This window comes from Caloenas nicobarica, chromosome 4 (genome assembly GCF_036013445.1).
Source record: "Caloenas nicobarica isolate bCalNic1 chromosome 4, bCalNic1.hap1, whole genome shotgun sequence".
NCBI classification, from domain to species: Eukaryota; Metazoa; Chordata; class Aves; order Columbiformes; family Columbidae; genus Caloenas; species Caloenas nicobarica.
Genome location: NC_088248.1, coordinates 62,470,216 through 62,496,649, shown reverse-complemented (window position 1 = coordinate 62,496,649; position 26,434 = coordinate 62,470,216). Strand labels below are relative to the sequence as shown.

Here is a 26,434-nt window from a genome sequence, read left to right as displayed (position 1 = left end):
ATGGGAGCAAGAAAGAAGCTTCTGCAAATCAAGGAGGCCTTTCAGATGGCCCAGAAGCCCCACCAGAACCACGCGAAACTTGTTGTGGGTTTGAAGAGCACCTACGATCAGGTACGCTCGCCCTCGGGGCGTGCGGGCGGCTGGGGGGAGCGGGCCCCGCCGGGCTGGGGGGACGCGGGCGGCGCTCGGCCCCTACAACCAGCGCTGAGGCCAGTATGCCTAGGAAGGGCCCTGCGACTTAAAAACCAAACCAAACCCAACACCAAAAAGCCCAAAACAAACAGAAAAAAGCAAACAAAAAAACCCCAAAGCAAAACCCAAGCCACACGCTAAACTGTTCTACATACACAGTTGTCTCCTGTGAACACGGGTGAAAGAGCAGCCCACGGCAGTTGCTAATGCTGTGGCTGGAAGGTGTTTGGATCCCCGAGATGCGGGGGTGACACGGGATGGTAATGGATGAGGGTGTGGATTGCTGTTCTGAAACCTACCAGCAGGTAAATGGAAACTCCAGAATGGAGCCCAGCCATCAACACGTATGTCTGCTGTGGAGTTAAAGCAAAATATTCAGTGAAGAGTGCACGACAGCGGGTGTCTCCTAACTGATGGCTTTAGTGCTTTAAAAATTTAAATAGAAGCTGTCAATTATAAAAAACATTTAATTTATTTTTCTGTGGTACTGCTTTCGAAAGATGAACCAGGTAGTTATCTTTTGTTGTGGTTTCATTTTTTTTTTCAGTTGGAAGATAAAGGAGATTTTCATGAAAAATTCATTCATTTCCTTAAGTATGCTATGATAATCTACAGAAGGGAACCAGCAGTGGAACAAGTGATCAATTTTGTGGCTAAATTTGTTACTTCGTTTTATGAAATGGAGAAAGCAGATGGTAGTGAGGAGGGAGAAGAAGATAGTTTACTTCTGAATTATGTGTTTAACTTTCTGCTTGAGGTACAGTAACACTTACTATTAAATGTTTAGTGTCACAAATGCAAACTTCATGCAGATGGGAAAACTTGCTGGCAGGCCAGATGACATCTACAAACTAGAAGTTAAAAAGTGAAAGCAAGGCAAAAACTAGTGCTTTAGGAGTAACAGCTCCCCTCTCTCTCCCCGCCCCCCCCCCCCCCCCCCCCCCCAAAAAAAAACCCAAAAACCAACCCAAACAACCGCTACACCTCCAATAACCCAACAGCTGGATTTCAAAAGTTAGGCCTGTGAGAAAATATGAATTGTTTTCTTATTTGGCTGTCCAATGTGTCATTATAGGCTTTATGATATGTGCATTGATAAGTGTGAAGCTGTGGAAATGACTTTATACTGTTTCTTTGATAAGTAAAAATATTAAAAGATCTTTCATACAAGTATGGTTAGCATATGTATTCCTTTCTGCTTATTGTGTTACACAGAAAAAAAGATCAACAGTTCCAGTAGCATGAAAACACAAGTAGAATGATGTTATCTTAAACTAGTGTTTTGACATGGAAAAAGTATTGATCAGGCCAAGATCACTAGTCAGCATCGCTAACATCTTTTTGTTTTCTTGTTCTAATGTTTTATGGAGGAGTAAGTTAGCTAGTGTACTGTAGTCTGCTTTAAAAATTAACTTAAATAGGAAAAGCTTTCGAAATACAGAAGTGCATATTTAATGTACTGTATAGAACATTAACTACTTGTGCATATTAATAGCCCTATGTTTGAAATGATAAACTCTGATTATAAGAATACTTCTCTTTTATTTTCCTAAGTCTCACAATGCGAACAGCCATGCAGTTAGGTTTCGAACGTGCCAGCTTATTAATAAGATTTTGGGAAATATGCCGGAGAATGCCCAGATCGACGATGATTTATTTGATAAAATCAATGAAGCTATGCTGATTAGACTTAAAGATAAATTTTCAAATGTGAGAATTCAAGCTGTCTTGGCCCTGTCGAGACTTCAAGATCCCAAGGATGAAAACTGTCCTGTTGTTAATAGTAAGTAGTATTGGGTTTTTTTTTTGTTGTTTCGGAGTATTTGTTGATTTACATTACTTTAAAACATTTTTTAAACATTGAGCGAACAAATCTTAAGGGATATTCTTGTAGTAATTCATAAACTGTGGAGTTCTTCGCCAGAGGAGGTTGCAGATGCAAGAGTTTGTATGTTCAAAGGGCAAAGACAGAACTGCTCGAAGGTGAAATCCGCTGGGGATTAAATGACAGACAAATAATATTTGGCTCAGGCTATTCTAGGAACTAAATGTGGCTGAATAATGGTGTGTCGTGAATTGCCATGGAAATATGATACATACTTGCTCAGTTCTTACCTTCTGAGGACCCTTTTGGTATTATTAATTGAATTAAATTCATACAAAAACACTTAGAGGAGTAGAAATGATAACAGAAAAACCTTGTTTCAATTGAATTATGGCTGCCTCGTGAAAGGCAGACTAGTTACTGACATTGTTCACCTATGGGTTTTTTGGATTTGTTGTTTTTTGGATGGTGTGGGTTTGGGTTTGGTGTGATGTGGGGGTTGTTTTTTTGGGGTTTTTTTTGGGTCTTTTGGTTTTTTTGTTACCTTGTTCATGGATCGCTTCCTTTAAGAGATCAGCACCTCTGCAATCCAGGTTTCTTGATGCTGTTTTTGTGCTGTTCATCAGTTTCTTTGTGTATGGTGTGATTCTTCTGCTTTTGTTGCTTCAAGGTAGAGGAACTGTAGGTTTGTACCAGCACAGCTGTTATGTAAATTGTGCCCCGATTACACTTTACATACTATCTTTTGTAAAGAGAGTGAGTTAGTTGTCCGGTTTTGTTGTTAAGGCACCGTCTTTGAAATGATATTTTCTAAGTGTGTTTATAAGTTCCTTATTTAGAAGCACGTAGTTTTCATAGTAATCACCTCAGAGCAAGAAGGTGAATTCAAGTATTCTCTGATTAAATTCTTGTTGTTGCCTTCAATTTTGAAGGAGGCTCAAGAATATAACAAAAAACATTACATGAGAAATTTGCTGTTTGAGTTTGGTAGGCTTAATGGAAATTGCAGCTTTCCATTCATAGAAGAATTTGAGGATTCATCTCAAAGGTAATGACAATGTATAGCCAGTAAATAGAGGTCTTAAGGAAGCATTTGGAAGCATTCTTTGTCCAGTGAATGAGAGTGGTTACTTATAGGTGAGATCTAGAGTAGCAATTTTTAGAGTTATAACTGAAGATCCTGCTTGTGATTGCAAATACTGTTTTCGTAGTTGAATTGAGATCATAGCTCAGCATGTAATTGCCATAAAATCTTAGGGTTGTGACCCTAAATTGTTCCCTAAATTTGTAGGAGATACGCAGGGATGGGGGGAAGGGGTTTTAGTAAGAGCTGCTGTGTGGGCTTTTGTTTTTGTTTTTTGTTTGTTTTTGAGTATTCACTGTTTTTTCTATAATGATACAAACTCTTATGAAAACATTATTATGACTATTTCAGTTTACAACACATTGCTTGAAAATGATTCGAATTCAGAAGTGAGGCGTGCAGTGCTGTCATGTATTGCTGCATCAGCAAGGACTTTGCCAAAAATTGTAGGCCGCACTATGGATGTAAAGGAAGCTGTCAGGAAGCTGGCATATGAGGTAAACTAGATCACTTAATATTAGTTTCAAAGACTGACTTAGGAAAAAGGCTTTAAAACTTTTATTATATTTCACCAGGTAAACACTGAGAACAGTTAAAATTCTGGCAAGTGAAAAGAAACTACTTAAGGGGGAGTGATTTAATACAAGTTTTCAAGTAAAACCCCTGAACTTGACTCCAGAACTTGCTTGATAGAAATTACTTCTGTGATAGAACTTGTCTCTTTAGGATCAGACAGTAGAACTATAGATTATATATACCATCTTTTGGTTTTTTATTTGTGCATTTGGTGATGTTCGTGAAGCAATTTTTCTTCTCTGTTATTCATAATAGATAATTAAGGGATGTTGGGATCACAGGAATACTAGTGTAAAAAAAAAAATTGCTTTTTTTTGTGTTACAATTTTGAGAAGTATCAACCGTATGTTTATGTGTAGGGATAAGGGCAAGAAGGTATGCTACCATGTATATTTTTTGTGCAGGCATCTTAGGCAAGATCTTAAAACAAAATGTTTAGCTTTTTCACGCAGAACAATCTTCTGTTCTTTCTTAACTTGGATTAAATCTCTGTGTTAGTAGGCTTAAAGAAAAGTACATACTTCAGTCATTTCATTGTAGGGATTAATTGCTCTTGGAGCTTTAAAGAGAGAGTAGTTTTCATATCCAGGTGTTGCATTCAAGCAGAGCTGCCAAGCTTCTAAGCTGTTCATTAACTTTATTCTTACTTTATTTTATTTTACAATTTCTTCAATGCACAACAATCTGCTTCTTATTATATTGATAAGAAGCTGGTGGTATAGGTGTTTTATTGACTTACGGTTTCTGTGGATGGGTAAAACAGACAGTTTAAACGAACAGGTAGTTAATGAATTCAGATGTTATTATTTGTAGAAATGTATTTTAATGTCTTAATTTTTTTTTTAAGGTTTTGGCAGAAAAAGTTCCTGTGAGAGCTCTGTCAATAGCGCAGAGAGTAAAATTGTTGCAACAAGGACTTAATGACAGATGTGGTAAGAGATCATCTTTCTCAACATCTTAATACGAATGTTTAACAGGAATGCTTCCTAGTGTCTTGGGGATGATTTATGTGGAAGCTGTGATGGCAATAATAAGGAGCTCAAAGGGAGTCATGAGGTACCAGGAAATGTTTAAGCACAAGAAATTGTGCTTGCTGCTTTGGTTTTCCAGTCCCCTCATAGCGGACAAACCAGAAAAGCATTGTACTTTCAAAAAACTTGAAAGCCGCTGAGCTCTAAAATAGGACCAAATGCTATGAAAATTTAAAAAACAACAATATGATGAAACATAGAAGTAGAAAAATGTAATTATTTAATTCAGTGTATTTTGAAACATGTTTCTTTACTGATATTTTTGTAGCTCATAAATATATTAGTATCAGTTTGATAATTGTTTGAAGATGTTTCCTGTGCACATTCAGAGAGGAATCTTCTTAGTTGGTCAATTTTTTATTTAACTAGTTGATGTTTTTTTTTAAATGAATTTTTGATTGACCCTCATTCACTTCATTATGAAGCAGCTTTATTCTTTTTGATGTCTCCTGTACTGCATCATTTTTACATAAAGAGCCATTCAGAATGTACCCATAATTGTGTGTAGTGTTGTTGCCAAAAGATCAAAAGGCCACATGCATCTGACTGAGACAATTTTGGCCTGGCTACATAGAACACGGCTTTTTTTTTGCCTTTTTTTTTTTTTGCCTTTTTTTTTTCTTCTCCAGCAATAGCAATTATATACATGAATTCCACAAGAAAAGCTGCCAGTTTTACTAAGTACTGCTGTGTTACCCACATACTTTGTTTGGAAAATCTGTACCATGCCCTGCTGAATTTTATTCTGAGAATTTTCCTTGCTTAGTCATGTGCTACTTGTGAACTTTGAGAAATATGACCTATGTGGATATTCACTTAGAGAATAAGACAAAAGTACTGTGTTCATTGGTAACTGGAGCTCTTAAAGGTGTGCCGTGTATGCTTCTGGTTTTTTTGACCTATGTTTCTTTTTGGCTAGTTGAGGATCATGTTAGTATGTTCTTGACAGCAACAGAAGAGAGGATCAGCTGAATGCTTTCTTATGCTGTTTAGAACTACACTTATAAAAAAGTCCTCCTTCTGTATAATAAGTTTTAATTAGCGTTTTTCTCCACCTACCTTGAATTGTTCTGTAATAGTCTCATGAAGTTCATCAGGTTTTGTTTTTGAAGTCCAGCACTGAAAAACCCATGTTCTTAATTACTATTTCGTGTCAATATACTAGTTTGCTGCTTGACCTAACTAGCTGCTTCTAGTCTGCTGGCAGCCTGCCCCCCAATAATATTTTGTCTTGACTGATAATTCTTTTGCCTTGGGGTGAAGGTACAGACTTCCTACATCGCCTATATTTCAGCGACATTGAGGTGTTTGGCATAAAGAACTTCCTTCTTTTATGATCCAGAGCAGATACTTTCTCTGTTGGTGTCTCTCTCTTCCTTGGGATGACTCTTTATGCTAGCTATTGAGGACTTGCTCTTTTTCTTGACACCTAGAATCACAAAGGAGAATATCTGCCAGTGTATGTAGCCTCACTGATATCATTGATGTTTATGCTCTCTGCTGGGCAAAAGAAGATTATGTTCCAAATTGGCTGCATTTATATATACGTCTGCTAGCATTCCATCATTTTGATCTGTTTTGCAAATTCTAGAACCTTGAATATGTATATCTTTATCAAATTTACTTATCTGAGTAACTCCCAAGCTAACGAGAGGAACCTGCTCATTCAAGGTTGCTGGGTTGAAAATTTGGATGTTTTTCCATATTGGCTCCAGAACAAGGGTTTATAATTAAACAAGACTTAGAGGACATAATCCAGATTATGATTAGTTCTGCTTTTCAGGATGCATTCAGCTGTCAATTCTCCACTCTCATGCTCTTTCATTCTACTGGTTTATGCTTTTCTCCTTCATGAAGAGGTTTCTCATTCTTAGGACCTTAATTTAGCTCTTACAAGGCCTTTATTACAGCTATTTTTGAACTCCTAACTGTATGTAAGTGCTGTCATTATAATCGTAAGTTACATGTAAGAGGAAAGATAAATGTCATCAGTCTGTTTGAACTTTTATTGTTTCCCTTATTTTAGATATTGTTTTCTAAAAGGTCCTAAGGGCATACTTGTATTGCTCCCTAGTTATTATGTTTTTACTTCTACGAGACTATTAGCCTTTCTACTTCCCTGCTTAAATCTGTATGTGTATTGATGTACTTATTCTAGATGTGCCCATACTTTTGCTTGATTAAATCGTACTCTACTTATCTAGAAACTGTTTGTTCATTGTGGCAATGGGGAAGAGGGACTTAAAGTATCTTTATGTAAAATCCACAGTCTAGCCAAATAAATGAATTAACACAAGAATTCTTTATGGCAGTTCAGACTGAAGGTCTGGACAGTAGTATCCTGCCTCCAAAAGTGGCCAGTTCTTAAATGTGTGAAACAGAGCAAGCATATAACAATGCTTACCCAGAATATTTCCTTGCTCTACAAGACTTCATGGTTTGTAGATTTTCTGGGTTGAGGTGCTGTCTTTAATGTAACAGTTTTCAGATAGACTTTTTTTTTTATTATTGTTCCTTGTGGGAGAAAAAAATATGTTACCTCAAAAATGTAGTGGTGTTCCATAGGTGGTACTTGATTAACTGTTGGTTTTTTTTCGTTTTTTTTTTTAGGGTAACAGTAAGTTCAATTATATAATAACTTAGTATTATTCTATAGAAGGCTTTTTGGAAATATGTGAAAGTATGTTGAAAGTGTGGTATTTTTTTGACCTTTACTGTCTTAAACCATTTAAATTCCTGTATTATTAGATTCTGTTAAGGAGGTAATGAAGAAACTGCTGCAAGCTTGGTTACGATCGACTGAAGGGGATGTTTTAGAGTTGCTTCATAGACTGGATGTGGAAAACTGCCCAGAATTGGCCATCCAAGTACTAAATACTGTATTTTCATCATCTCCACTTCATGACTTTGTTCAGAACTGTACAAACCTTGACAGCAGGTATGCAGATCAGTTTTCATTTCCAAACCAGGAATATTTTGTATTAGAATATTAAATTAAAGTTTATATCTAAGTGGGGAGCAGAGTAACTATTACCTGTGATAAGAGACTGATGTGGTGTAAGCCATGATGTCTCCCTGGTGTTTGTGTCCTTAAGTGTTTTGGATATGCTTTTTGCTTCTTTAAAAGATATGTGTTCACCAGTTGAAAATGATTGTGCCAGATAAGCAAGAGGAAAAAAATGAAATGTCTTTACTTCTTGTTTCCAGAACTCCCTCAAATCACACTCTTAAAATTTAAGAGGAGGTAGTAAATAAATCAACTAAACAAGCTTTTCTATGAGTAACAACTTGGTCTAATTTGGTTTATTTCCTGTACTCTCTGTAGCATTTACAATAAAGGCAATGTTCTAGCTTAACCCCACAACTGTGTTTTCCTCTCTTTTTTTTTTAACCTGTAATACAGAAAAGCTCATTTTCTCCCCTTCCTCCTCTCTCTCAGTAATGCTTCTGGTTTTTCTTACACATCTTCTAGACCTTTTTGTCTTCCCTCTGTTCTTTCTGCTGAGCTAGAGGCAGCACAATTTGGGCTGGTTCAGTTATCCACAAACTGTTTGGAGAATCAACCAGGATGGAATTATTTGGCTTGTGTTTCAGCCTTCTTTTGGAGCTGTTTTACTCATATTTACAGAGCTTTACAGAAGCTGGCATTGTAGAGGCTTTCCCTGTGTTAAGGTTCGGCAGAATTTGACTGAGTTCCTAAGCTATGAAGAAGATGGCGTGATGAATATTAAGATCCATAAAGCAAAAATGAAGCAGGGAAGGAAACGAGAAATTAGAAGTTGTAGAAAATTGCTATAGGAGGCAAAAAGGTGTGAGAAGAAACAGCTCAAGTTAACTGAGGCAACCAGAGCAAAATTATTATTAACAGTTGTAGGAGTCCAGTCTCAGATGACAAATTTAACAGACAAATTGTCACAGATTAAAAAGTGATTAAAAAAAATCTTATTCTGTGTTTTGGGGGAAAATGTGTAGTGTCATTATATACGAAGTCTTGCATTCTAGTAGTAGCTTATGACAGATGTTTTGAAATCAACAGAAGCTACATGCATTGCACTCCAAAGCTATTGATGCTTTTTAAAGTCAGGCTCACATCTATAACAATGAAATAACTTTCTTATAGCCTCTGGAAATGTGCCAATATCTTAAGAGGTTCAAAAGAAAAAAATATATAGTTGTGGACTTGTCAGTCTCTTTGATTCTGCACAAAATGAGGCTTCTGTTTCGAAAGAGTGGGCTGAGAATTTTTTTAAGAAGTAGATCTGTTTGACAAATGACATTTTGAGAAGTGAGTGCAATTATTCACCTTGTAAGGAGGTTATTTGATTTATGGAAAATATTAGGCTTGTTCTTGTATGTTTCTGACCACAGTTTGAGTGGTGCGATATCAGTATGATAAATGCTTAGGTTTTTGAAGTCTATGACTTCTGTTTGTTAAATTTACTTTTAAGTAAGGACTTGTCAGATTAATGGGAAGCCATCAAAGGATCAGCTTTCATCTACATGTTGCTTAGAGTATTCTCTTTTCTTTCTTTTTTTCTGTGTGCGACCCAAAAAAACCTCAAAATCATTATAGATAGTTTACAAGTAAAATGGGATTCAAGGGAGTGAAAAGTACCACTGGCAGTGATACTCTGTTTTCAAGTAGAAATAATGCATGACCTAATGTTATGCTTCTGAAAACAAACATTATATGCCATGCTTAGCATGGAAAATACTATGATTATAGAAAGGAGTGGGAGTCCTGTGACTTGTAAACTGAGGATGAGTTTACAGACACGCTGAGAAGTAGCTCTATTACTTATTGCATTTGACATACTATAATTGCTATTCAAATATTATGTGAATGTCCTATGTTAAGAATGGAAGAAAATTCATTAACAGAACCTGAAAAATGATTTCATGCAGTTGTTGCACTTTTGGTGATTCAGTTTTCCAGACTTGTACAGTGAAACAATGGGTGGCTGCTTCTAGGAGGTCTGAAGGGCTGAGCAGAATCTTTCTGCAAACTGATATGAACAGCTTTGATTTAAAATACTGAAAAGGGCAATGTAGTGAGAGGCTCAAGGAGCTCCATGTCCTCATTTAAAAAAGAGGAAGTTATTTTTGTCAGTCTTTAAGTATTTCTGTGGGGAATCCATTTGACAGGATTTTATTTTCATTTTAGGAAATAATATATTTTTGTGCATTTGTTGTCTTTGACCCCGTTTTATTTCTCTCTCTGTATTTTTAAATTTTTGTTTAGAAAACTGATTCCACTGGAAGATTTAACACCTGAGAATGTGTTATATTGGAGATGTCTTTGTGAATATCTAAAATCGAAAGGGGAAGAAGGTGAAGATTTACTGGAACAGATGTTGCCAGAACCAGCTATATATGCAGATTATTTATTAAGGTACACTGCATTTTAAAATAAATCTCTTACCACTAAAAGATTATTTTTTAAAAAATAGAGAATATTTGTTTTATTCAGTTATTCAGTTTTCCTCCAAAGCCAAAGTTGTGCTTGAACAGTGATTTTAATTTTTTAAAAAACTTTAAAGATTTTTCAGAGGATTTACTTCTTTTAAACAAAAACTGTAAAAATCAAATTTGTAACTTGAAAATAATTTTTGGGATGTCCTTTCTCGTGAATTACAAGCAAGATGGACTGCTAGATCAATAGCATATAATTATTTGTCATTTAAAATAATATAATAATTGTTTTGTAATATGCAGCTATCCTTTGTCCATCTGCTATGTAGGTTGCTGTGTGTTTGCAAAGAGCTTGCACAAAGAGGTTTTTAGAGCTTGCAGAGGCCGATACTTTTTTCATTGCTGTAATTTGTGAAAATAAAGTAAAATCTGGCTGCTGTCCCCAAGAAAAGTGTTTTTTAAACTGAAAGTTCCCTTTTCTTTCCCCTGCTCAGGCAGGCACACTTCCCAAAAACTTATGTTTGAAGGCAGTGACAGATGTGCTAAGTGAGAATATTTAATTGGGGGGAAAAAATGAATATTTTGTTAAGTTAATTTTTTTTACCAAGTGAAGAAAGGTAATTTTTTTTTTTGTCTCAGTGGGATACTTTAATCTTAACCTAAAACTTGAACAGAGTTTGTTTGTGAGCATGGAGAATGGTGAGAAACATTAACTGAAGTATTCTACTTGCAAAGTGTAGAGTGAAGCTTCCTGAAATGAATATAAATCAGATCTCCTGAAAAATGCATTGTTTTGATAGATGTTTCCAATTAAAAATATGCGTATTCTTTTCTCACCTCAGTGGTTGGAGTATACTAGTAGTACTTACAGAAATCATTGCTGCTTTTCAATATGGAATATGCTAACATGTTTCGTAAACTTAATAACTGAAGCATCTGTGCTTCCTTTATTTTTAAATGTGGATCCAATCTGCTGGGTATAAATTTATTCATTCATAATTTATTTAACAGTCCATAAAACATTTGTTTTCCACAATTTTCTTTTTTTTTTTTTCCCCATCCGATCTTACTCAAAATGCCTTCAATTATCTTCCCCTTCAGGAAGAGGCTGAGTAAGATTAATTAGATTTGCTCATACTTGTTTGTAATATCAACTGTTAGACTATTCATTGGTGAGCTGTACCACCAGTTGTTTCAGGTAAGATTTGCCATTGTACAATCCGTGTCTTTATTTGCACTGCGAGAGTATCAGTTAGGAGGAGCAAGAAACTGCAAGTCATTGATACTTAAGAAAAAAATGCAGGGTTGTAAGCTTTATTTATATATTTCACTATTGTCTGGTGCAGGTAGCATTATTGTTAGTCAGAATCAGAAAGAGCGGCCTACATCGTTGTAATTTCAGATGTTCTCAAATAGTATCTACATCCAAAGACTTTGTCCTAACTTTGAAGAAGTTTTAAAAATTTGCTAAATTGAATGAGCTGTTGCTGGAAAGTATCTGCAAAGCTGTGGTAAAAATAAGCATCTTTTTCATAGCTCGTATCAGTATTTGAATTTTATATATAACATTATATTCAATAGTGAATTTTGTACACAATATGTTTCAATCTAGACTTGCTGAACATGTGTGCACACATTGATGGATAAAATTTTGGTAAAAGAACAATGACTATTAAAATAAAGAAACAGGACAAACTGAGTACAGTTTCCATGCTATGTCGCTGAGTGTATCTGACAACAGATTGTTATTCTTCCGTGATGGCATACTTGATCAGATAAAGAATTTAAAATTCACTGCACACTTTAATGATTTTTTTGTATTTTGTCTTGTAGGCAATATAACATTTCTGAACATGTAAAAGAATACATAGTATCCAAATAGGCAGAAAAATACTAGTTGTGTATATGAAAAATGGTACATGTATACATTTATTCCTAAGGTGCTGTCTTTTATGCAGGGGTACAGAACTGAAATACATGCACGAACATAACTTGTAATTTTCTGTTTCTTACTGTTTTGCATTCTCAAAGAAGGCGTTTTTTTAAATGAAGTACATTATTTTTACACTATACATTTTTTGGTATAAATAACTTTCTGGAACTATTAATCTATGACAGTGAGAACACAAACGTTAATTTTTAAGGTTTGTAAATAAGATAACCACTTTTTAATGCAGGATAGGAAAGTGGTGGGGTTTGGGGTTTGTTTTTTGTTTGGGGGGTGTGTGTGGTTTTTTTAACTTTCCAACAACGATTCTGAATGTAATTATATCTGTTCTATTTCTATTTAGTTACCTCCAAAATATGCCAGTTCTTAGTCAGGAACAAAGAGAAGACTTTACTTGTTTTGAAAACCTGATGACAAAAGAGTTTATAGGGCAGCAACTGATTCTTATCATTGACTGCATGGATACCATGGAAGAGGGAGGAAGGTAAACTTAAATATAAAATCTGTGTTATTAAGTTATGGCACTCTTGCCTGTGGACAGACATAGAATCTGTGTTGGGAAAATAACATGATCAAACAGGTAAAATGCAGTTCTAATGCTAGCTGGAAAAAAAGGCACAGTCTCTGTAATAGAATTGATCCCCAAAGTGTGCCAAATATTGTCTGCTTACTTTTATGAAAAAAAAAAATGCAGATACAATATTGTTTGGGGAGAGCTAATTCAATTGTTTTCATAATGTATTTTTGAGATTATAAAGGTACAAAACTGTTCATTTGGAACATAGTAAATAAAAAATAAAAGGAGATAAATGCATTACTTCTCAGCACATGACTTGTTGTAAATAGCCTGCATGTTTTTTCTGTTTTTAAGCTCAGTCTGCTAAGGCCTAAAAGGTTACAGATGTTTAAGATGCCGAGCTGAACTGGATTGTGTTAACTGAGTCATTCCTACAATTTGAACAGCCTTTTGATGCGAAGTAATAAGAGTGAATAAATCTGGAAGTTCATACATCACAGGCTTTTTATGAAAAATTGCAGTTATGATAGTACAAACACAGTAGTAACTTCAAACTCTCAGTGGAATGCACTGTATGGATGCCAGACTGACAGGATAGTTTAACTTGTAATTTTTTTTTTTAGTTTCTAGTTAGATCATTTCTATGAAAGCATTCTACAGTATTGATAATCTGTTTTCTGTTGGTATCACCTTTCATTGCACAGTAGTGACACTTGCATTTTCTAATCAAGGTAACATCTAATCTAATCAGGTAAAATCAGGAAAAGGCAAACATTGCTAAGTAAGAGAATATATTCAGCAGTTAATATGACTGTAGCGAAAGGTTCTCTTATAATGTATTATAAAGTCTTCATCACATTAAATGAAAGTGGTGAAATATTAACTCTCATGTCTTCCATTTTCTTGAATAAGCAAATAGAATGTTTGGCTTTTTTCTCTTTAATGCAGAAGGCATCTGTTAGTTACTTTACAAAAGATACTCATTCTACCCGCAACTTCAACAGCCCTTATATCTCTGCTTGCGGAAAAATTACTCAGTATCGTTAAAGATGATGACAGAAGGATTCAAATTGTAAGTAATTATAAAGGCTCATTGTTTTCTAGGCTCTGCCTTCCCCATATATCAAACATCCTTTACGAAGCATTGTAACAGAAATACCAGCAGTGAAATGCTTTTCCAAACTAAAAATATTTTGTTTTCCCCCTCCTTTTTTTTTTTTTCTTTTAGAAGACCTGCATTTTTATGGTTGTCTAAAGATCTTTATCTTAAGAGATTTGACTGATGTTGTAAATGTAATCTTCAAATTAGGAAAGTATTGCACTTTGAAAATCTGTTTCAGAATCCTTTGTCCTATTAGATCCAAACAGTTTTGACTAGAACATTCAAAATGAGGATAATGTGCATTTCCAGGTTTCAGATTTTTCTTCCCTCCTTTTATCTGAGATAAGTACTATAAACCTTTATAAGACAAGTGTTCTATATAGTAGAGGTTTTTTTATACACAACATTAATGATTTCAATTTGACTCTTGAAAAACAGACCCTTGGTTTTGCTCAAATATTTTAAATGAACCCTGGACTCAAGGACAGAGACCACTTTTGGAAAACCTCAATCCAGTTGGTAAAGATAGGATATGTGTTTGTTACGTGATTGCAGTGAAAGAACTCTGGTTATCGTAGTACAATAGTAACAGTAAATGTGTACATTTCTATTATTCTAGTGAAATACACTGATTCAATACATTCAACTAATTTGGTACAGCTTGAGAGGAAGTTAAACTGAGGTGATCTGAAACAAGATAACTCAAGACTATCCTGTCTCATTCAGTCTAGTGTTCCTTGTGTTCCATCTTATTTTTTGTTAACATAATGCGTCTGACTCTAAAGAAGACCACTAACCAATGGAAAAACCCTCAGCCTAGTTGTCTTCTAGTTCTATGCATGTATTTGGCTTGAAATTAAATTACTTACGCAGTTTCTTATACTAGATATTGTGGTTTACAGACCTTTGAAATGATAGTGTTACTAGTTGTATTTTGATTGAAGTAGTAACAGATTAAAAACCTTGCTCTTGTTACCAGTAATTCTTTTTCAAGGATGTATTCAGATCTAGAGAACATGGTGCCTGTGAACTGTTGGCATAGAAACTGCTAAACACTTACTCATGGATAGACAGTTTTCTGTTTTCTTGCTTACCTAGCTAAATGGTAGAAAACACTAGACTTCCATGGTGAGACTATGTGTTGTCAAAATGAGGATTTATTTGGAGTGATTTAGCTGTTAAGGGAAACTGAACAGATGTTTAATACTTTTTCAGAAGGATAGCATTTTAAATTTGGAAAATTTAAATGCTTAGTATCTGACATCTGAGCTGAAATTAATGGCACTAATATACTGCTTGTAACAACAGATTGCAGAAATTATATCAGAAGTTCGTGAGCCAATTATTACAGTCGACCAGCCTGTTGATGCCGCTGAAATAAGAAAGCGGGAGCTTAAGGTAAGTAGATTTTAGAAAAATATATTTTAAGCATATCCATCTAGTAAGAGTTTTATATAGTAGTGTATTATTGGCTAGTGTCAATAGTGTGGTGTTGGCTAATGCCACAAAGGTTATGGTATTATATTAATTTTCTTTTTACTTTGTATTTCAGTTAGCTGAAATAAAAGTGAAACTTTTTGAAGCAAAAGAAGCTTTGGAACAATGCATTACTGTGCAGGATTTTAATAGAGCATCAGTTTTAAAGGAGCAAATAACAGAGTTGGAACGCACAAAAAATGACCTGATAAAAGCAGCAGAGGAACCTGAAATTAACGAAATGCGTGTGGAGAAGGTAACTTCCCTTCCTGTATTCCCAAGTGCTGGTTATGTTTTGATGTTTACTCATAGTTTTAAAAGAAAGTGAAGTTTGGCCTTGTGTCATCTAAATTTTTAAAACTGAAAATGAACGCTAATGGTATTGGTGTTCTCCTTCTGCATGTATAGGAGCCGATGGTGTTCTCTAGCAAAAAAAGAATTGCAGTTAAACTCCTCATGTCCTTGAGTGACTAAAGAATTCTAAAAAGGTCTAGTTTTTACTCCTTTTAACTAACTGAAAGCATGAACCCAACTCTCTTCATCATAGTTTATAGACAGATTTTGATTAGTATTCTTGCACAACAAATGTGTAGTGGACAGGAAATGTTTATTTGGGTAGGGGAAAATCATGATGAATGTCACCATTCTCCTCATCACAGCTACTATTTGTATTAATAACACTTTTCTTTTTTCCCTGACTCACTTGAAGAATGATCCTGAAACACTGTTGAAGTGTCTGATGATGTGTTATGAGCTTCTGAAGATAATGTCCCTTTCTAAAGGAATTGGTCCAACCATGAATGAAATCACTGAATCTCTGGTATGTAGGAATAAATACTTTTAATGTTATAATAAAAATGGATGCATCATAGCTCGCCCTAAGGTGCTGGCAGGATTGTTTGTGGTGATTTCACAGTCACTTTGCTCTATCTGTAGTGCTATGTCTGGTGCTTTTAAGCCTTCCCAGAACCTTGGAGGTGCAGTCCAGATATGTTCTTCTGAGCTTCTGTGCCAGAACTGGTTGTGGCAGAGAGATACTAAAATAAAACAGGAATATGGTAAATATCCGATTCATGTATGACAGTGTTGGACAGTACTGAGTTATACTGTGCCAAGTGTAGTGCTTAGGCATTTGCTTACTGCCCTTGCTGGTACTTTAATTACTTGGATTTTCTATTAGCTGAAGTTATGAGAGATCTCTCATACAAAACTTTTAAGGTGTGTTTTGTTGTGTGGGTTTTTGTTCCCCCTTCCCGCTAATCAAAAGATTTTCATCTAGGAAAGACTGGAACTCGTAGAGACCTTTCTTTCATCCCTTCCATATACAAAGAAAGATGTTTGGGAGGATTCCCCTCACCTCCTCTGTTTTTTTTATCACCTTTGAAAAGCAAAACATTTCTGTAGTAAAAAAATAAAGTAGTGGCATTATAGGCCTCTTATAGCCTACCAGATATACTTTCTAGTTTTCATAGTGAAGAGTATAGGTTTTAAGATTAACATTTCTAAATCTAACAGACTTTTAACTGAGTGTCCAAACAAAATGGAAAATACCTGAATACTCTGTGCAATTCTTATCCCATTTGTCTAGAAAGTTTATATTTGAATTGGAAGTGATCAAGAGAAGGGCAGCAAGGAAAAGTATGGAATGGCTTCTGTATGAAGAATGACTAAACAGGCTACCTCTTTGTACGCTGGAGAAGAGACGACTTAGGGGTGGATTCTGAAAGAGCGCAGGAGTCATGAGACACGAGTGTAATGGAGAAAGTGAATAACGACCGATCACCCCGTAAAGCTAGCAACTAGCAAGCTCAAAGCAAATGAAATGAGTTGATTCTTCACATAATATGTAATCTGTGGAATTCCTTGTCACAGGATGAGTGGGTGGTGAACACTTGCATAAATTTGAAGAAAAACTAAGCAAGTTCAAAAAAAAAAAAATTATAGAATGATTAGGTACATAGGAACAGCCTCCCAGCTCTAGTGTCTCTCAGCTGCAAATTGTTGGGACCTTGGCAAGAATTCTTGGAAAGTATCTACTTAGTTTGTTTATGGAATACTTTATAGGAATTTGCTTTTGATCTTTTTTGATAATGAGACAATGGGCTAAATGACCTTACTCAGTATGAGCATTCTTATAATTCAACCTGCAAAGAAAATTGCAACCCCAATTTAGATTGGCTTAAATGTAGTGGAACCACATCTGATTTCTTTCAGATGTATAGAAGTAATCTTAGAAATTCTAAGTAGTGTGATGTGTCCCCCAGAAACCTTTTCTTTTTCATTAGGTCTTTCTTTAATTTTCACATTTGTTGTTTATTCCATTTTTCTTTCTCCATGATCCTGCTCTTGTATTGCTATTCCTGCTCGATTTTCACATACTACATGATTTGGAATATCTTACTTGTTGTTTAAACCTGAACTCCTTAGTAAATGCAAAAATATAAAATGATGCCATTATAGCATTCACCCTGTATCTAGTGTGGCATTTCGTGTAGATTTTTACCATTGTCTTTTTAAACTATTCTACATACATGAAAGCGGCATCTGTATTTTGCAACTCGGAATTAAGTATTGTTTCTCTGCAAGAATGTCACTTTCCAATCCTGTATCAAACTAAATTATTTTTAGTTTCACAGTAAGCGCATTTTAGTACTCAGTTTTTTATTTTCAATTTATGTATTTCAACTATAAAGTCTAATATTATTGTTTCCAGATACTTCCTGGCATAACTAATATCCATCCAGCTGTGAGAAACATGGCAGTTCTGTGTTTGGGTTGCTGTGCCCTTCAGAGCAAAGAATTTGCCCAACAACATCTTGCATTGCTGTTACAGGTAAAACATCTGATGGGAAATGGAATGATGGTCTGTGTGACTTAGTAAATAAAACGAGTCTTGTATCTATAACAAGCTATTCTACATATTTACCTTATTTGAGAACCAATGATTCCTGATTTCTTAAAGGTCTAGATCTGGAGAGTGTGGTTTTATGTAGATTTTTCTGATGTCTAACAGTATTCAAACTTATACTGCATCTTGGTAGTTGTGTGCCTTTCCTTTGTAAGGCCACTTGTTGTCTTGAAAGTTTGTGGGAGTTTTTTTATCTGTAAGGTCTCGCTTTCTCTTCTGAATCTGGGTGAAATGAGTCATGTATTTATGTTATTACAACACAGAAAAGAAGCAGGATTCTGTAAACTTGTCTTCCTTGGGAAACCAAACTAAAAATGTGACTGATCGTTTTATCCTCTACTTAACAACTCTTCCTTAATCCATACAAAATTAAAAATTTGGCAATTAAATCCGACACCCAAGATCACAGGTAGGTATGTAAAAGAAGTGTAAAAACAATCTTCAAACCAACAAACAATAGCATGGCCGAACATCTATGGATATGGAGCATGTTGGACGCCGTAATACCCACATTTCCCACTTTTATGGTAAATGTTCTGATGCTGAGCTAATTATGTAAAAGATGGCACTATTATTAACTTTTCAGACCCTGGCTTTGAGAGAAGTGTAGGTGGCCATCAGGCTTTATTAAGAGTGCATTCTTATACAGACTTGAGAACTGACAGCAGGCATTGAGATGAAATGCTCAGCTCAAACAAGATGATAGAGCTGTCATCACCATAGCAGGAGGATGCTGGGCTCCTCAACAGTTGCCAGTTCTCTCGTTTTTAATTTGCCTTTGAGTATGTCTTATTAAAAATCAGTTTGTTTAGAGAGGATTTCAGTTGTTTTAGCAACTTAAACTTGAGACTTAATAATTAATTTCTGTAGGTACTAAAACTCATATTTTTTGCGTAGGTTGCCATCAAAAGCAGGGTGTTGGGCTAAGCAGATATAGGATCTCCAGGCTAACCCACAATGTATGTTTTTATTTGGATGTTAATTTGAACTATAATAGATGTAATAACCTATACAACTTTGACATTTATTACTATCTTGCTCCCTGCTGTCTTTTTACATACTGTTTGTTTTAATTAAGCTATACAGTATTTCAGAGCAGGGATTGCCTTATGTATTTTTTCTGTAGTTCCTAACACTGTGGAGCTACTATAGGCAAATAGATTTTCTGTTTGTCCAATGTCTGTTTAGAAGTTGAACAATTGAAGTACATCTCACATGCGTGCTCACTCTGAGTGAAATTCAATTGATTTTATGTAATGGAAATTGCATAGATTACTTGATAAATTATTTCCCAGACTGTTATTATAAATTCAGGTTTAAACTCGTATCGCACCTTCTGAAAGTCTGAAATTTATCCCAAGCATTATAAAAAGTTTCTCAAACTAACTAATCTTATTAAAGCAAAAAATATTATTATGTTTCATGTTCATATTGGTGGTCTACTGTAAGATAACTGACATATTTTCCTTATTAAACCTAGGTTTTACAAATAGATAACATAAAGGTAAAGCTCAGTGCTTTAAAGGCAATCTTTGACCAACTAATGCTGTTTGGGATTGAGCCATTTAAAGCCAGAAGAGGCAATGATTCTCAAAGTAAAGATGCACACATTAGAACTGAAAACGGTGAGGAAGAAAGTGAAAAGGTAGAGGAAGAAGAGACAGCTGCGATTCACAACCTCCTGCAGCTTCTTTCTGGTTTCTTAGACAGTGAGGTAAGAAAATCTTTAAAATTTGCCTCAGTTTGTTTTTTTTTTTTTTAATGAGTTTTGCAGAAGGTTTACCATCCCATTAGGTTGCATGTGAATACTACATGATGTGTAATTGAAGTTAATGGTCTAATGTTAAAGTAGTTGTCCATGAAAATGACCACAACTTTGTCACTGATAAAGACTAACGTTACTCTTGAGCTAGCTTTGAATTCTGTGTAGGTACAAATATGTGAATGTAAGGAACCGACTGGCAAAATCGGACATAGACTGCTGTTGTAAATTATTAGTGAAAATTGCTGTGGTTGATGTGTTGTATATATGATCAGTTCGTTCTTCAGTTTTCAGAACTGAGGACAGAAGCTGCAGAAGGTGTAGCCAAACTGATGTTCTTTGGGAGGCTGATTAGTGCCAAGCTCCTTTCTCATCTCATTTTGTTGTGGTATAATCCCGTGACTGAAGAAGATACTCGGCTTAGACATTGTCTAGGAGTTTTCTTCCCTTTATTTGCTTATGCAAACAGGTATGACCTTTGTGAATTATTATGTGAAAATATACATCGGTTTAGCAGCTTTAGGAACCTTTTTCGATCTTGCAGAAGTAGAAACTACACAAATGCAAATTAGACCTAAAGATCTAGTTCAGCCTCCTATGCCTATTACTTTTGAGTGCACATAATCTCAACCTGTGACTATTCTGGAGACTTTCCATTATTTCCCTCTTACCTCTGTGGCCTTCCACTTTTTTCTTTCCTAAGTCTATAATTGAGACTGTTCTTCAAGATACTGAATAAGAGATTAATTTTAAAAGATGTGCTTTTTTATGCTCTTGAGCACTACAGGTAGACTTTGGAGTGTCACTAAAATGTAGCTCGCAGGAATGCTTCAAAAGAAAATAATTGGTGCCCAGCAGATATCAAAGCAGCAAGCTGGTTGATAGTGGTTTAAGGTTTGGTTTGTTTGTTTGTTTTTAACCAAAGAATACTCCAATCTAAATTTACAGCAGATTCAAAATCTCCTCTTTATTGTGGTAGTGGACAAAGGAGGTAGAGAGCTTATGTAAGGAGATAAGAGCTTAAATAGTAACTCTCATCTCCTTTCGCTTGCTCAAAGAAAAAAAATGTTTAACCTACTTTTCAGTTGCTGCTAGAGGTTTTAGCTGGCCTGAACTAGCTGAGTTTTCATCTGCTTTTTTAATGGCTAAGATTTAATTTAGGTGTAGCATATATTACTTTATCTGTTTTCCAAAACAAATTGAATTAAATTTTTTATGGTTTATAAATTTCCACACTAAGAGGAGTAGTTCAAAAGGGAGTTGGTTTGGAGAGGAAAAAAACCCCAAACAAATGTATTTTTACTGTTGTCAGAAAAAAAAGAAGAAATATATTCAGTCTCTTCCAGAATGGGGTTTTTCCTGCTAAAATTCTTTTGAAAATAAGTAACAGAAAAATTAATTTCATATGATTCCAGTATCTCTTGTATTGAATAATGAAATTAAGCCTTTAACATGGATAATCTTTTACCTGTTAATGTCTACTTCTGACCATGTGAATTTTTTTTTTTTTTGAGTCCTAATGATGGCAAAAATCCACAAAATCAGTGATCACTGGAGAAAAAAAATCCTAAATCTTAGTCTGGCTCATTGATTTCTAGTTAGGAAACCTCATTAATTTTCTGTCTCAAAACATTATCTGCATTATGGATCACAAATGGTTCATTTTAAGATGAATCATGGAGTGTCTTTGGTTACCAGTACTGTATTTTCAAAAGAGAATTATAAATTACCATTACCATACAGAACTATCTGCGCAAAGTTGCCATTCAAAAAAGGGAAACTCAGGATATGAATGAGAATTGGTTGAAGTTCATACCTCATTTTGGTACTGATTTCTCACTGAACTTTAAAGTTCCATTTGTTTTCTGGGTGCTGCTCTGTTAACCTCTCCACCTGGTCACAGATACAATCAAGAGGCTTACCTTTTGAAATTAAATATTTGAACTCTGTGTGAGGAAAAAAATATTGATACCGACTTCTATAAATACTCTATCGTGTCAACAGTGGCGCATTTTGCTAATAACCGGGGCAGGATCCTGTAACCAGTGAAAAATTCTTATTCGTGGAATGTTTTCTAAAGAGTAATAAACTCTCTGGCAGCCTAGGAGGAGAAAATTCTGCCTTGTGCCTATGTGCTACTAAATTTTTTTTTTCACTTTACAGGAAATAATTGAATGATACTTCAGTTATGCTTGAGCCAATCTAAAGCCTTAAAGCTGCTGAAAGAGAGAGTTCTTGCTTCCATTCTTTCTTACCCTCAGTGCTCAAAAGGTTTTTTTGGTCAGCTGATTTGGCTCAATAATCCAGCAGCAATCATTCTGCTTTTTTTGAAATGATTCACTTTCTTAGTTCTCTCCTGTAGTTATTTGGGTTCAAATAGGAGGTTAACAAGTATCAGAAACAAAAAAGGCTTAGCTTCACCAACTAGTACCTTGTACTTTTTGACACCTTACCTTTTAAATTGTTTCGACCTGTCTTGTGGAACTGCACTTTTAGATAACTTGCTGCAGAACTGAGCGCAACAAGATTTTTAGCCTTGCTTGGCAGGAGTTATTAACTCTTCTGAGAAAAGAAACTACAAGTATTTATTCCAAAAATCTTGCTAACCACTGCATTTTTTTTTTTTTTGCCAGGCTTCCTTACTTTCTTACACAATGAAAAGTATCCCCAAGGAAAAATGCTAGCAGGAAGGAGGAATGAGCAGAAGACAGATTAATCTAAATAAAAGATTTAGAGAAATGTATTTCTGTCCCTTAAGAGAGAATATGTCTGTACATTTCAGTTAAGTTTTCAGGAGTAAAGCTGAACTTTCAAACTGTTCAGAAGCAGGAAGTGTTACCTAAAACTTACTTGAAATGCCATGTGCTAAATCTTAAAAGAAATTGGTTTTGTGAAGCAGTTTTGGTATCTTGATCCTGCTGACTGTCTCCACCAAGGCTGGCTGCTCCCACTTCGATTGATGTATTGTAATGGAGCTGTGAACCTCCATCATAGAGAAAATTTAGGCGTGAATTAAGGTTTAATTTTGTGTCATTATGCTACTAATGTTTGACTCAATTGAAACAGGTTTAACCAGGAATGCTTTGAAGAAGCTTATCTTCCAACTCTGCAAACACTCTTAAATGCTCCTGTAACTTCACCCTTGTCTGAAATAGATATCAGTAACGTTTCTGAACTGTTAGTGGACCTGACCAGACCAAGCGGACTGAAACCTCAGTCTAAAAAGTCTCAGGACTATCAGGTACAGTGTGTTAAACTGGAGGGAAAGCAATATTTGTGTCTAGAGATTAAGAACTGACCCTCTTCACTTACTGATAGCTGTCTGGGCCTTTCTGAGATTCCTAGTGTCAGAAGCTGGATTAAATGAGTGACTCTTGAGGTAAAGAAATCCCCCTCGCCTCTCCCTCTTACAATTAAAAAATGTTAGCAGGATCTTGCACTGTGGCTGATTATAAAAATCAGTTGGAGCATGTACTCAAAATACTGCATTTTAGGAAAATGTTTACTCTGTAAAATTAGTCATTAGCTGCTTAAATCAGAATGATCTCATTGCTGTCTTTTGTAAATAATTCCCAGTGAAATTTCTGATATCTAATTTCTTTCCTTTACAGGACTTAACAGTACATGATAGTTTAGCAGTGAAAATTTGCAATGAAATCTTGATGGACCCAACTGCACCAGATGTTCGTATTTATGCAAAAGCTTTAAATTCACTAGAACTCAGTAGTTCTTCCACAGAGAATCTTCTGGTTCTGCTCAATGAAATTCAACAGGTAGTAGATAAATAATGTTTCTTTTTTTAATCACTCGCAGTCTAATATTCTGATATGCTTAAAAATGAAGTGCCTTTGTTTTACTGTGATAATGTGTCTGGAATTTCTCTTTTAACCAGTCTTTGAAAATTAATTTTTAATAAGTCGTTTACAAAAATCTGAGCTTATATCACGGTATAATTTACATATTTCAGCTACCATAGATAGTAAAACCAGTGTGAAACAGTGTGCCCAACTGGGCACATTTCAGTACAGTAAGTTCTTTTGATAACTGTTATGCAGTTGAATTTTGGTTTAATGTTTAAAAAAATTAATATTAACTCTTTTACAGTTTGGATGGATCATCTTTAGTTAATTATTAGCAGCCACAATCTTATGCCTAAACTTATGACATAACTCTTAAGATCATTAGGCAACATGAAAAGGGTGCTTGGTTTAAGATGAAGTAGGAATGGGTTACAAGATTGATCTGAAAGTTTTTACATCGATGCTTTTATTAACACAGAAAAAAAAAAAAGCCCAAAATTTGGGAGTATGACAAAGGACAATGGCATATAGAAATGTTGAAAAGAATGCTGCTCCACTAGGGGCATGTCATCCAAAGGAAGTTACGTGCCAGGACTCAGCTGGAAAGGTCCGATTGCTTTAATGTTTTTTAGGTTTCCTTTAAAAAAATATAAGGATTTTTGGGGTTTCAGTGCCTGGTGTTGACAGAGTATTTCTCCTTTCAGCTTGACTTATCATCTTCATATCACACATTGTAGCCTTCATACAGTAAATTCAACTAATCCTATTAGTGAGTAAATTTAATGGATAAAAGAAAGAGTTGTAAAATGAGGTAGCATTTCACACTAAACATCTCTTCTCCAGAAAGTGAAAGATAAACTGTGTCAAAGAGCTATAGAGAAGATCAAGATGAACTTGACCAAAGATCCTAATGTGGGCAAAGACCACTCTGAGAGGACTGAGGAAACAGGCCTGTCTGGCAGGACCCAGGAAACTGACATCACAGTATCTGAAAATACAATTCACGATGAAGAAGGTAATTCAAGAGAGGTGTAGTTCAGTCATAGGTTTACAACTGAGTCACTTGTTTAGATATGTATGAAAGTAAGTTTTGGTTTTATTGTTATTTAAGAGCTTGAAGTGGAAGTACTGATACTTAAGATAAACTAAAAGTTGATTATCTATGATTTCTGAATGTGCTATTATTCTCTTTAACAGAAAGCAATAAAGATGCTTTTCATACGCCAGTTAATGAAGTTAAAAGTAAAGCAACTGCAAAATTGAAATCCACAAGAACCAAAGCTGGCAAAGGTATGCACTGGCTTTTTCTGGCTACAGTACTAATTGTTTTAAATAAAATAATTTCATACTAAATTTTTGTGAACATATATAGAAACCATTCAGCCTTCATATTCCATTATAGTTTAAGATTTTTTTTGTTGTTGTTAAAAGATTAAAATAGTCTGTTTTGTGGAAATTTTTATGCTGTTAGGCTCTCCCAGAAACATAGATTTTAAAAAAGAAAAAAAAGTTCAGCTACAGGATTTCAAGATAATTTGGCCACAGTCATTTACAGTAAGGTACAGGTGTTTATGGCAGAAGTGGTACATTGTGGGTCTTTTGGTGGTGGTTTTGTTTGTCACCACGTTCTGTGGTGACTGCATTTTCACACGTTTCAATGCAATATCAAACACTTTAGGAAAAGAAATGGTATGATATGAAAAGACTTTTGCTTATACTTAGGACAACAGAAAGCAGCAGCTGAAGGGAGGTCTGTGCACAGAAGAAAAACAAGCACAACTGTAAAATCCAGTAGTGAGAGGTAAATCCTTTTTTTTCCATCAAAGCCGTAATGTCTGTTCTAGCAAGGAAACTTAATTCAAATGGTTTTCTTTCACAAAACCTGCATCCTTAACATCCTCTGTTCCTAATACATAGATAAATATTTAAGCAAATAACTGGTACTTTTGAAACAATAGTACGTTTGACAGCTTCACATTTTATTGTCATTGTCTAAGAGCCTGTAATTATTATTTTTTTTTAACATACCTTTTGTGCATAGAGTTAATGTACATTCTAGCTGACAAAAGTTAGATTTTTAGCTTACATTATTACTCTTCTTCCAGGCATGTTTTCTGCTTTTTCAATAACTGATCTGTGGAGAAATCACATTTATTTTTTATGCAGTTGATAAGCTTCTAGAAATGACTGATAAGTGGATATACACAAGGCATTTCTTCCCTTATGATCTTGTAGGATACAACCACTAAAATGACATTATCTTTGTAATTTTCAGCTGTGCTTGCTTTTTGTCAAGCAAGTAATGCACAGACTACCAGGGTCAATCATTCCTGTTTCCCTTTGGATTGGTTTACTTCGATACCACCTAATCTTTTGGAGGTTTTGCTTATTTTGCAGCCACTAACACTTGGTCATCTTTACTGATACTGTGATACCAGTTGGGAAACACTAAATGTCCTTAAGAAAAAAGTTTATAATTAGTAAGAAGTGCTTTTGCTCTTTAAAACCATGTTTCAAGTTTGTTAATATATATATAAAAAAAATCTTCAGTTTGCTTAGCCTTTTGGTATTACTTTAAAATATTTTACATTTCAGTGGTGATGAAGTTCCAGAATCGGTCCCAATGTCAAGTTCAAGGCCTTCAAGACGAGCAAAAACAGTGGCACTTGAAAAAACAAGAATGAATCTTTCAAGACTTTTGAGCAGGGAATCAGATCAATGAAGACAAAAGAAGAGGAAGTGTCTCTTGCTAATGCTGGTAGTTAACATCAAACTTGAAAAATAAGATTTGTTGTTAGCCA

The 26,434-nt window shown here is 35.1% G+C and overlaps 1 protein-coding gene across 2 annotated transcripts; it reads left to right on the top strand.

Moving 5' to 3' along the window:
* Positions 1-26,434, top strand: NCAPG (non-SMC condensin I complex subunit G). 2 transcript variants are annotated; one of them, XM_065634230.1, is made up of 21 exons: positions 1-111; positions 740-949; positions 1,747-1,975; positions 3,453-3,598; positions 4,525-4,609; positions 7,457-7,646; positions 9,951-10,100; positions 12,412-12,552; positions 13,534-13,657; positions 14,996-15,085; positions 15,240-15,419; positions 15,873-15,983; positions 17,877-17,996; positions 19,552-19,785; positions 20,121-20,302; positions 22,900-23,074; positions 23,445-23,606; positions 24,477-24,648; positions 24,831-24,923; positions 25,356-25,434; positions 26,229-26,434. In XM_065634230.1, the coding sequence occupies exons 1-21, from the start codon at positions 1-3 to the stop codon at positions 26,353-26,355; spliced, it is 3,111 nt and encodes a 1,036-aa protein (XP_065490302.1). In that variant the 3' UTR covers positions 26,356-26,434. The 2 variants fall into 2 exon arrangements, with proteins under 2 accessions (XP_065490302.1, XP_065490303.1); XM_065634231.1 differs by lacking the exon at positions 24,831-24,923.

What these genes read in the sequence shown, in the direction of transcription:
- NCAPG (XM_065634230.1), top strand. Translation starts at nt 1, where the DNA reads ATGGGAGCAAGAAAGAAGCTTCTGCAAATCAAGGAGGCCTTTCAGATG. An exon ending in ATGACAGAAGGATTCAAATT is followed by an intron (nt 13,658 to 14,995) that starts GTAAGTAATTAT and finishes TTGTAACAACAG; the next exon opens with ATTGCAGAAATTATATCAGA. An exon ending in GTAAAATCCAGTAGTGAGAG is followed by an intron (nt 25,435 to 26,228) that starts GTAAATCCTTTT and finishes TTTACATTTCAG; the next exon opens with TGGTGATGAAGTTCCAGAAT.